General features: G+C 43.5%; 1 protein-coding gene and 1 long non-coding RNA gene across 3 annotated transcripts; one reads left to right on the top strand and one right to left on the bottom strand.

Annotated features, from left to right (window-relative positions):
• Nucleotides 1-469: 469 nt before the first annotated feature.
• LOC6531748 lies at nucleotides 470-3,165 on the top strand. 2 transcript variants are annotated; one of them, XR_001454272.1, is made up of 3 exons: nucleotides 470-980; nucleotides 2,284-2,363; nucleotides 2,431-3,165. It is a non-coding gene; the product is annotated as an uncharacterized LOC6531748 (long non-coding RNA). The 2 variants fall into 2 exon arrangements; XR_001454273.1 differs by having other exon boundaries at nucleotides 2,415-3,165.
• Nucleotides 3,166-9,302: 6,137 nt separating this feature from the next.
• Nucleotides 9,303-10,570, bottom strand: LOC26534989. The gene is made up of 4 exons (XM_015196061.2): nucleotides 10,210-10,570; nucleotides 10,077-10,125; nucleotides 9,879-10,012; nucleotides 9,303-9,822 (listed from the first exon to the last, which is right to left on the bottom strand). Exons 1-4 carry the CDS (start codon nucleotides 10,538-10,540, stop codon nucleotides 9,431-9,433), a joined length of 906 nt encoding a protein of 301 aa, XP_015051547.2. The 5' UTR covers nucleotides 10,541-10,570; the 3' UTR covers nucleotides 9,303-9,430.
• Between the last annotated feature and the right edge of the window lie 1,224 nt (nucleotides 10,571-11,794).

The raw sequence follows: 11,794 nt of genomic DNA, 5'->3' as shown, positions 1-11,794 counted from the left end.
TTATGATTTCCAAACTTTAATTGAAGTAGCAAATGTATCATATATAACTTTAACTAATAACCAACTTTAATAGTAGTAGCAAATGTATCTAATATAAAAGTTGGTTAGTGGATGGGAAGTATACCTTTCGAATCTGCAGATACTGGGTATTTTATGCAGGTAGGAGCAGAGAGCCAAAGCCGTTAAAACCTCAAAAACCAAAACCGGAAATGTACTCTCCCGCGCTCAATACACGTGCACATGCTGAGAGAATGGGAGAGCGACACACGCACACACACACATACATGGCACTATCGTTAATTTGCCGTTACAGACACAGACGACAGTGGCGCCAAAATGAATGCAATTAATTAAATTAGTGTTAAACGGGCAACTGCAGTCGCGCCTCAAATTGGAAATGGAAAATGGAAAAGCGATAGAGGTGAGTGCGCCAGGAAAGAGATCGGAAAGAGCAGGCTTCGTAACTTCAGTAAAACAAAACGTAACTTCAGTACACTACCTATAGCACTCATAGCCTCAAATTAAAATATCATATACGCAAATGGATCCCGTCTTCAAGACTTTACGAAACCGAGTGGTGATGTATCATACTCCAACGAAAAGGGCGTATCATCGCAGGACCGAAGATCAGCCGAATGCAGTCGTATTGACTGGAGATCCTGACACCTATGATACAGCTGATATCACCGGAGACTCAACAAATCCTCCAGCTGTTCTCGATAATCAATCTTACCAAAGTATTGAACCCACTGAGTCCGTTAAAAATGAATCGCATGAAACTGGAAGATATGTGTCCGTTCAAAATGAATCGAGTGAAACTGAAAGTGATGATAATGATCTCTCCATTGTTTTTGACTCAAGAGATCCCATTGAATATTTGGACCTCACCGGCCATTGGAATCAATAATTTTCTTTGAACCCTAGTTGAACTTCGAACCCTTGGTGCAACAGAAAAAGAGGACAAATTCCATTAACTCCAGGTATAATTGCTCAGTTCAGCCAACTTAATTATTAACTTTCATGAATGGCGGGCAAATTTTGCAAAATGCCATCTGCTGCGGCTGCACTTACGTTTCACTTTTTTTGCCCGTTCAATTTTTATTTTTAATTCGCCGTCTCTCACAGGACATCCCCTTGCTGTTTGCTTCGATTTTTTGCTTTCTCGTAAATTGTATTAACCGTATATAATTAAGTTGGCCAACTGCAGGTAATAAATTATGACCCCCGACCAAACCGAAAACTTTTTCAATCGTCCGCCGCCATTTCTGTTGCGACAGACAAATCGAATTAGCGACAAATGTGTTCATTTTTTTTTATGTTACCAATTTAAGCTCATTTAAGGCCCGTTGATGTTGGCTTAAATGGCCGACGGAACCCGTGTTAAATGCTAATCTCTAACAGCTGTTCCATAAGTCAAGTGAGATGTCATGCGAGTAGCGGGCCCAAAAAAAAGGTTTTTACAGTCTACGTTCATCACGGCATGAATTACGGGGCGTCAAACTGTCAAGCACCCAAAACCCCCCTTTTTTTTGTATTTTCGTACCACCCACTTCAAGCAAGACAGATGAACTAGGGCTTGTTTCCCATAGAACAGCCTCTATTTTCAGTGACTATTGCTATTCATAAAAATTGCTCAATTCCGCTGCCGTTTGCTGGTTTGCCCGGTTTACTGTTTTTATTCGTCACCCCCTCTTAAAAACCCGCGGGCTGAGATTTTTCATGCAAACAAGTGATATTTTTGTTGACAACTACACCCCCCACTTCGGGGATAAAAAAACATGTATGCCTAACATGTTGGGCTGAAAAAGAGCAGACAACGCAGCCAAAATGGGCTGAGTGGGTTGTTTATACTGCAGCACATTTGAAAACACAACCACCCACTAGACTTAAAACTCCTGCTAGTTCGAAAAATTTATGCCTAAAATTATGCAATGTCATGTGTGTGGACCGCCAAAAAAGTATCTCAAAAATATGCGCAAATTTTGCGCATTTGGCAGAAATTTCTCGGCAATAAATTACTATTTGATTACAGTTTTAGCCAGCAAACATATGTATGTAGGAGCGCTAAAAAAAATCAGTTAAAATAATAACAATATTTAGCTGGAACTGCAACACCAATTTGTGCAACAGATGCAACTTTTATAACAAGAAAGAAAGGGCAACAATTTAGTCAAAGCAAAACAAAGTTAGACCTGAAGGCTTAAAAGTCAAGTGAATTTAACAACTTTAAATCATTAATACCGAGTAAACTACTTTGTTTTAATTCATTTTCTTCTTTTTAAGATGTTCAGCGTATTTCTCTTGAAAGGACAACTAGAAATATGAGTTACATAAAACCTACAAAGGGATTTATCTACAAGGAGGTAAGTTTTACTAATTATAAACTATGTTTATTACAATATAATAATTCTTAGATTTTTCATGCTGAAGGCTTTGCTGCATTTATTGATAAGCAATTGATGGTGTATATATTTTTTATCAGTGATTTATGCGAACAAAGCTCTTGTTCATTTGATGTTTATTATTTGTGTTAGTTCACTATGCTGAAGTCAAAATTTCCATGCTCACAGTGCAATTAATTGCCGTTAATAACATGGACTTAACTTTATAAATAACTAGGTGGCTGCCACATAAATTTATCAGAAAGTTGACCCCTCACCTCAGCGCCGCAATGTATGCAACAAGTTTTTGCATTCGCACGCCGGCTGAGGCTTGTGATGCGATCCCATAAATTAAACTGGCTAAAACCGGAGAAAAGGAAGGCAAACGTCACCGAAACAGGAAAAAAGAAGCGCATGGCCAGAGCAAACTCAGTCCGCAGAAGCCGCAAACATGCAAACCCAAAAAAAAAGGGGGGCGACATGGGCGTGGGAAGGGGGGACACCGGATGCCAGGGATAGAATGCAGCACCAACTAAGCACGTGTCAAGAGTGCGGCCCAAGTTTTAATTTGCCGGAGGCATCCACTAACATCCTATGCCCCGAATCGCCACTGGAAGAACTTCAATGCATTTATATATGTACTTTATATTTTTTAAACATAATTATTTCAGTTTCAAAACTACACACATTACACAGGCATATAAGAAATGCATCTTGTTAGCTGATTCACAATCTAAATCTGTTTACAATCTAAATCTGTTTCATTAAAATGTTGTTGCGAATACATGGTATAAAGTGGTGCTAAAGGGATAACAATTTGTTAGGTTCAACTGTGCCCGAGTAGCTGATATATATAACTATTTAATTATTATTTATAAACTAATATTTATTTAAATTTTTATATTTTGCTCTGTGCAGCGGCTGAAGGATCCCAATGTCTGGTGCTGAGCAACTGTCAGGGCAGTTAGTCCCTTCATAGCTGCCGAGCAGGCCGCCCTGATGCCTGACAATGTCATCAGTTGCAGCTGACGCAGCAGCATCAGCAGCAGTAGCAGCAGCAGCAGTAGTAGCAGTAGCATCAGCAGTAGCTGCAGCAGATACAGCATCAGTAGAAATCAGCAGTGGCAGTAGCAGTTGCAGCCGAGTTGCAGGGAGGCAGCTTGTGCCGTCGCGCACGCATCGCTCGCTTTTTTTAGGGTCTCCTGTAAATCTTGTTGGTGGGAAGTTAAAGGGTAGCAGGCGGCATACAAGCACTCCCATGTACCTTGACCCACGAAATAGATTTATTTCTATAATATTCTTAGAGCTATGTTTTTGTTACTTTCGTATGCAAATGGATTACAAATCAGAGTTCTTGAATACTTCTCCTTATTTTCAATCTTATTTCATAACATTTTTTGTAAGTGATAAAAAGTACCAGGATAGCCCAATATTCTTGATCCGCTTGCAGCAAAGTATCTTGTGTGGAAAACGAGTGTGGTGTCTATGACAAGTGGACAAGTGGGTGTGACTTTCCACCGCTCCAATTCGCTGCTCACCCACTCTGCGTGAGGCTCTGAAGAGGCGGATAAAGCCAGGCTCGACTGGACTCTGTCAGTTGGCCAGTCAGTCAACCAGTCATCCAGCCAGTCAGTCACTCACTCCTTCAGTCCTTCGGTCCATCAGTCCTTGGGGTCCCCAGTACTTCAGTCAGTCAGTCAGTTAGTGGGGATATCCATTCGCTCCTCCATTTCCATTGGACCATTGGACCTCCACCGATGTCATTCGCTGCGTGTTGAATTGTGTTTTCGCTTGAGCTTGGGACGGCGCTGATTGCCGCATGCCTCAATGACATTTCATTTATTAAGTGGACGAGCCTTTCGCCAGTTTGCCTTTCTCTTTACCGATTTGTGCAACTCAGCGGCGGCACCAATTAACTATGCAACAACATGCTGACGTCAACGGGAGCGGTGTAACGTTACTGATAGCGATCGGCGGGAAAAACGGAAACGAGAGTCGGAAAATCCTGAGAGTCATGTCGCCCGCCTTTGATTTGTTTTGCAGAAGTGAATGTGAATGAATGTGTTACCTATATCCGCTACAAAAGAGTATTTGCATATCAAATGAATTGTAACGAGCATGAAACAAGCAAAAATAACATAGGGTCTGGTCTGTCATTCCCACCATCGTCGCCCACCATCCATCCATCCATCCATCCATCCACCTACGATCCCTTTTAGCCAGCTGAAATATAAATGTTAATCCTGGCGGCGTCAATTGCAAAACGTTCAACGTTGTTGACAGCCAACGGATGCACACAGCCCAAGACCAGGACCTGCAGCAGCAGGCGCAGGATTCGGGAAAAAGGACACAGGACGCGGCAAAAACTCAAACACAACGAGCTGCACGGCGACAAAGCTATGCCAATACCGGTTCCGGTTGAAATTTGCACATGATCATCATGCCTTATTATACCATACTTTAAGTTATTTGTGTGAATAGGAAATTGCAAACTGATAATATTGACAATATTACACATGTGTTCTGAACCAAGATCTCAACCGTAAAAGTAAGTAAAATACATACAGAACCTGAGAAAGCAGCACCAATTAGGTGCTCATTTTTCACTGTGTGGTATTCTTGGGCTGGCCCAGTGTGTCAACGGGTTTTTAATTGATTTTCATGGCTGCAGTTTTTGATTGTGCTGATTGACGCATCAAATGAAGTGACTTCGTACGGGCGAAAGGACAACGGGCCAGCCCGTACCAAGGACCTACGCTCATGTGTCTGGGCCATATCAGTGACGAGACAAACAGCACCGAGTCCGAACTCCGGAGTCCGAAATCCGGAGTCAGGAGTCCGGCGTCAGGAGAAGAGCACAGGGCACCAATGCCCGGGCAGTAATTAAATTTGTCAGCCGGGCCAAACGTTCAGCACTTTTCGACCTACCGACTGTACAACGTTGCGTATGCGTGATGCGATGAGCTGCAAAGGAGCTTGTGTGTGCGGCAAGGTGATGGCTGTGGGCAGGGGGAAGGAAAGAGAGAGGTGGGTGGCTTATTGCATTTTAATCAGTGCATTCAGTAAACTCATTGTTTATCCTCACGGCCGCCTTCTCTATTTGTCGGCGAATATGAATAAATAAACGAATGACTCGATGTATGAATGATTCAGTGATTGAATGCAGGACATAAATGAATGAGCTTTGGCCACTAATGATCAGCCACTGACGTCATTACTGTTTACTGTCCAAAGTCGGTGGGTTGCAATGCCAGGAGGAAATCTCTGAAATCGGAGACTCAATTTAAAAATCATTATGAGCGCACATTAAGCGTAAAAAATTAATGAGCAAGTTGCGTCAACAATGAGCTAGGATATCCTGAGACTTTATATGTGTGTGTGTGTGCTGCAGGGAATCCAAGGTGCGTCCTCTGCCAACTGCATCATCCTCAGCACAGCCCGGCTTCAGTTTCATAATGGTGGGAAAAAGGAACAGAAAAATAAACGCACCCACACACACAAGGAACGGCCGGAAAATGAGGAAGGAAATCTCCAATACAAGAAGCCAGGCCAGAAATTTAAGCAACAGACGCGTGGGGAAGGTGGAGCAGCAGGTGGAGCGGCCCCGAAGGAGCAGCCGCCCTGATAGGATGTCGACTTGAATGGCCGGAATGGCATTGGGTTTCGGTTAACGGTAATAGACGTGAGGCACTCGCCCGGGTCCTTGGAAAAAGCACGCCAAAAGCAGAGACCTCCCACGCAAATTTCCAGGGGGGGTAAAAGGTAAGGATGCGAAAATCGAGATGAGTGAATTAACAGGAAGCTCGTCTGTTCTTGCTTTGCTTTTTCTTCGAGCTATTTGCGTTTCTATTGAATGTATTTATTTATATGCTTTTTATTTCGATAAAGGTATCAATTAGGAATATTCTGTAGTAATATGTTGTTGTGTTTCAAGACCCTTTTCCCCCCTGACAAACGCCTCTGTCTTGGCAGCCTCCGTTGGCACAAAGTCTACAACGTCGTTTACTTTGCCTAACAATATTTAGTTTGGCAACAAAAGTCGCAGGCCCACACCCCAAAGGACCCACACTGGCAGTGCCGCAAGGTGGGTGTGGGTAAACTTGGGCACCCGCCTGCATGCCACTCCCCTAACAACTCATTTGGCACTCATCAGTAGGTCAGGGCATTGTTAATGCGACATATCCTTGAAATCCAGGACGAGATCCGTTTAAATTGTGCAGCTTTCCTTCGGTCTTTTGCTTGGTCTCCGCCTTCAACTCAGTCACCATCTCCATCTCCGTCTCCGGCTTATTCCGCATGCTTGTCACGTTGTCCGGCGTTGAAAGGAGACACCAAACGGGGGTCAGGCCAGAAGTTTTTTCCCTGCGTGCCCGGACGGATTGGAAGCTCCGGACTCAAAGGATGGGATGATGGTATGATAGGAGGATGGGGATGGAGCTGGGACTAGGGCTGCTGAATATCTGCGTGCGTGTCTCCTGCTCTTTGTTGGTAATTACCTCAAGTTGGTCATTTGATGATGCGCAAATCCCGTCGACCTGGCCGGAGCATTGAGCTGTGATTGCGGACGCAGGTGAAGTGTGCACCCCCTCAGTGGCTACGGACAAGATGGGCTACGAATCCTGAATCCACAGGTGTGTGCGTGTGTGGCCCCAAGGCTAATTGCCGTTAAGTGCCTGGGCAATCCTCAAACGTTTGATATTTTCAACATAAATAATCCTAGCCAGTTGGGTATTCGTCTGGGGATTCGATTCTCACAGAGCTTTAAAGCATTTGCTGCACAGCGAAAAATTCAAGTGGATTGATATAGGTTACTCAGCGGTTTACAAAAGGCAATTTTAGTGGCTGCAGAAATGTTATATACAATTAAAAAATGTAGTAGATAAATGATCAGTATTTTGTAAGCTAATACTTGGGAGTAAAATCACGTAAATAAATCCAATAATGAAGGACATTTGATTAAGATCATCTACCATATTTAGCATATCAGTCTTCCTAAATGCAGAATAAGAAAAGTAATCGAAGTCTTTAATGCATTTAATTTTTGTTGGTGCTCAGAAATTGAAATACTCTTATATTGCGCATATCCTGTGTAGAAGCGGTAAAATAGTGTGTGGATTGGAGCAAGCCCGTCGGGGATTTGGCCACCGCATGGTCAAAGTGCTTTCGGTCGCCTGGACCACTTAAGCACCATGCTGGCCATGCTGGCTATGGTCGCCGCCCCCGGAAAACCCAGCCCCACACGGTCCGCCCCAAAGGGGGGTTGCTTTTTTGGCGGCAGCACGTGCAGGTGGAGCAGTGGCAGAGCTCCTGGTGGCGCCGTTGCATCACAACGCCCTGACATGGATGCGGACTAGCTGAAATGCAGCTAACGAACCGCAATTGCGGTCACATTTCATGAGAGCGCGCACGCCGCCCGCTGGACACTAAAACTCGCCCCAGGCGAAACACACACACACACACACACACACTCGAATGGAAGGAGGACGAAACACAGGACGACTGATTCAATTTGCAGCCAGCGACAGGCTTTTAGTGCTCTCTCTCCCCAGTGCAGCCAGTGTGCCAGTCAGTCAGTCAGTCAGTCCACCCATATCCTGACCACCCATGCTCCATCCATCTGCTCCTCCGCTTTGAGCGCCTGTGGATATCATCAAAAATTAGCTTGTTTGACGGGACGGCTACTGAGGTGGCAGCACGGAGCAGTTGGTCTCCCGGATGGTCTCCCCAAAACCCCCAATGCCCCCAAGCCCAATGAGCTCATGTGGCATTTTAAATGCATGTGCACGACCATCTGCTGGAAAGGTCAGTGCTGGGCAAAGTTCATGGAGCAACAGGTGCATGACTGTCCAATTAACTCGACTGAATTTAAAATGAGCTCAATGAAGCACTGGCGAGCAAAATAAAGAATGTCCCAATTATCTGAAGAATCACTGGGTAAACTGGATGTGGGTCATAGCTAATTAACAGAGCTATTTTGTTTAACATCACGTAAATTAACCTGGTTTTTTGCTTATGTGAAAAACTATATACCTATATTACGAGCTTGAATATCACTTGTAGCTAATAATCAATCTTAAAATGATTGGTTTTCAAGACTAAGAATTAATAATCTACTGTAAAAAACTATTACATTGCCCACTAACAAGTTTTCGCCCTTAAGCGTGTAGCACAGTGAAACCAAATTTAATATGGAGTCTCCCCGCTCGCCCGAATTTCCTTCTGTTTTTTACACTAACTGCCTCATCACACTAAACATAATGAGCAAATTAGACGAGGGTTGGCAGGAGTAGGAGGTGGAAACTATTTGGGAGGCAGCTGAGGAGGACATTACATCCAAAAAGATGCTGCAATAATTATGCAAATTTCAATTTGCTCCGTCTAGCCGGGACACGAACCAGCAGCAATGACACCTTTGGGCAGCCGAGAAAACAAGGACCAAAACGAGGAGCCAGGTCACAGGACTCGAGCAATTTGCAGGCGGCGTTGCTCTTTGAGAAACGTGCGAAAGGACCAAGTCGTGACTCCGCACCTCCCTCCATTGACCCCTTGACCCCCACGCAGCGACCCCCCTCCTCCCCCAAAGCCAACCAACGGAAAACCAGCACCCACACAAACGTAAGCGCATTTTAATGATCTCATTTATGCTAATCTGCAACGCTGGAATCTGTTCACGCACACAGACAGACACAAACCGCAAGGGGTGAGGGGTGCGGGGTGTGGATGCCACCGGCTGGTAATGCTAATGAAGTCTAATTGAATTTCGGACACTTGACACGTCCCACAATCTCTGATCTCTTGTTGACGCGCTGCCAAGGACACATGTCGCATAAAACAGAGAGTTTAAACCAGCTAATAAATGGGTGAATTCGATATTTAAACATCAAGATGAAGTCATCACAAACAGGCGGAAGGATACCGTAGTTTATCTATCAAAAAGAATTTATTGCAAAGAATTGCCATAATATAATTATTTAATAGTAATATTGTAATAAATTCAATTTTTTAAGAGTTTGTGTGCTGATCAGGAACATTTATGCACTATCGGCTAGTTACGATTGTTGATCAGAGTTAACAACATCGGCAATCCACTGGGTGTGTGCCATAACATCTGTGAAGATTTCCAAGCCATCCTGTGAATAACCGAGGATGCCGAGCAGGACAAGCCACTCCTTTGCCTCATACATCATCCCTAATGCCAATAGGCTGCCACGTATTGAATTTTTCTGGCCCGTTTCAAAAGGAGGTTGCACACAAATTTGATTCGGTTCTATAGTTTTTTGCAGCCTATTTGAGCATACACTGTTATATAATAGTGTAGCGTTTTCTCTAAAAGTTTGTATGCGATCTGCAGTTTGCTCATACTTAAACGTAACTGGTGGATTAGACTTGGCCTTTTCCCGATGCCTTTCTTTCAAAAGCATACATATTGGCTTCAAGTTGCCTGCAAAGGGGAAAATTTCATAAGAAATTCGGTTGGGAAGTGCAAGAATCACTTACCTAAGGCTACCGGTGGATCTATTCTGAGCAATGCTATGTCATTTTTGTAGTCCTCAGAAAACTGTGGGTGCTTGACGACCGATAGAACATTGAATTCATCGTAGGACCTGAGGGTTCCCAGCAGACCTACGTTTCTGTCCATTTAATTTGTAATGTTTAAAACGCATTGAAAGTTAACAAAATGTTTAAACTACTTACAGAGACGCTGCATTTGTCGGTAAGTCCTTGGCATTTGTGATGACATATCCTGTAAGGAAAATTACGTTGTTGGTGTCAAACGTTAAGCTAAATAGGAGGAATCAAATCCGTTTAGTTTGGGGTAAATACGTACTGTCAGTGATAAACCAACCCTGGGCTATGTAATTAGGTCCATAAATACGAGCTCGAAGTTGCGTTGACAAGCTATTACCATTGCAGTTCTTAAACAGCAGAATATCTTCCCGCATCGCAGACTCTGTGGTTGTTGGCACAGGTTGTTTTAATGCCAACCAAGCATCCCGTTGATCGCGAACTGAGTTCGAGACCATTTCTTTTGGAATCGGATCCTCACAGGAATCGTCCAAGAACCTGCTCGAATCCACGTGGCTTTGCAGCACGGTGAGCATTAAGATCAACGCAAATAAGGTCTGCATGGCGCAAGAGGCAAAACTGAAATGAAACATCAACTGAGTAATAAGCTCTTATCAGTATATATATACATATGTATATGCTCCGGGTTCTTTTCTAATTTCTTTTTAATCTGACTTTCGATTAATGAATTTTTTTTACAGAAAATCCATTATCACAAACATTTTATTAGCAATCTGTGTTGGCATAACTAGTATGAGCTTCAAAGCTTCTTTAAGGATCAAAACATACATCTTTGTGCAACAATTTCTGGATTTATATATTCGAATGTATCCGTTTACTGTATTGTATATTAACACAATGAGCTGAATAATGTAACTCAGTGCTCACACCATTTAAAAGCTATCAGCTTGAAATGCTGGCAAATATATTTACGAAAATCCCCATTTAAATCGCACTTAAAGCGATTTGTGAATCGACCCATTGAATGCATTCACGTGACCAGTATCCGTATCTGAACGAGTATCTCTATCTATGCGGCTCCATCTCGACGGATTCCAGCTGCTGTCCGGCGGAGTCAACATTTGCGTTTTTGCGGCTGCGGCGAGCATAAAATTTCCTATGCATTCAGACCGCATTGAAATTTTCTCGTAATATTTGATTTGATTTTTAAACAAAACGCTGCCCACGCCCAGTTAGAGTGCGACAGTGGGCACTGTCAAGTGACGAACGCGCTGGTCGGGTTGACATATTGACAGGGGATTGGGGACTGGGAAGAGGAAAGTGGGGGGCTGAGCTTGGGCATTCCGCTTTTATTAGCATGCCAGTGTAGCAACAACAAATCAGAATTATTTGACAACGCAGCTAATTTACATGAGCGTGCAAAGGGGGGGAGCTCAATGGGGGGGGGCGTTGGTCAGTGAGGAGCTGATGCTCGTATCTCACATCCCGACAGCATGCGGCTTGTGTCTGCGGCTTCTTTCTGCGGCCTGGTCAGGATGGGATCTGGACCTGAAACTGGTATTAAACTGGAACTGACTCCGTCCATGGCCGTCCATGGCCTCGTTGCCGAATCGTCGAACAGGATTTTAGGTGGGCAAAAAGTTTAAACCGCTTTCGACTTGTGTTCAATTTTATTTAATTACTTTGACGTAAATTTCGTAACTTTATTACCGCTGCGGGGGGACTGAAGTAAGTTTTAACCCTCTGTCAGCCAATTACTGAACTTACCTACAAAGCTGGGTGTCTCGAATTCAAACGTACATATACATATGTCTAATTACAATGAAAGACCTTGTAAGAGTATGTGAATAAACAATATTTAGTTAATTATAGCTTTCAAGCTTAAA

Source organism: Drosophila yakuba, chromosome 2R, assembly GCF_016746365.2.
Source record: "Drosophila yakuba strain Tai18E2 chromosome 2R, Prin_Dyak_Tai18E2_2.1, whole genome shotgun sequence".
NCBI classification, from domain to species: Eukaryota; Metazoa; Arthropoda; class Insecta; order Diptera; family Drosophilidae; genus Drosophila; species Drosophila yakuba.
This window is presented reverse-complemented; position numbering and strand designations above follow the sequence as displayed.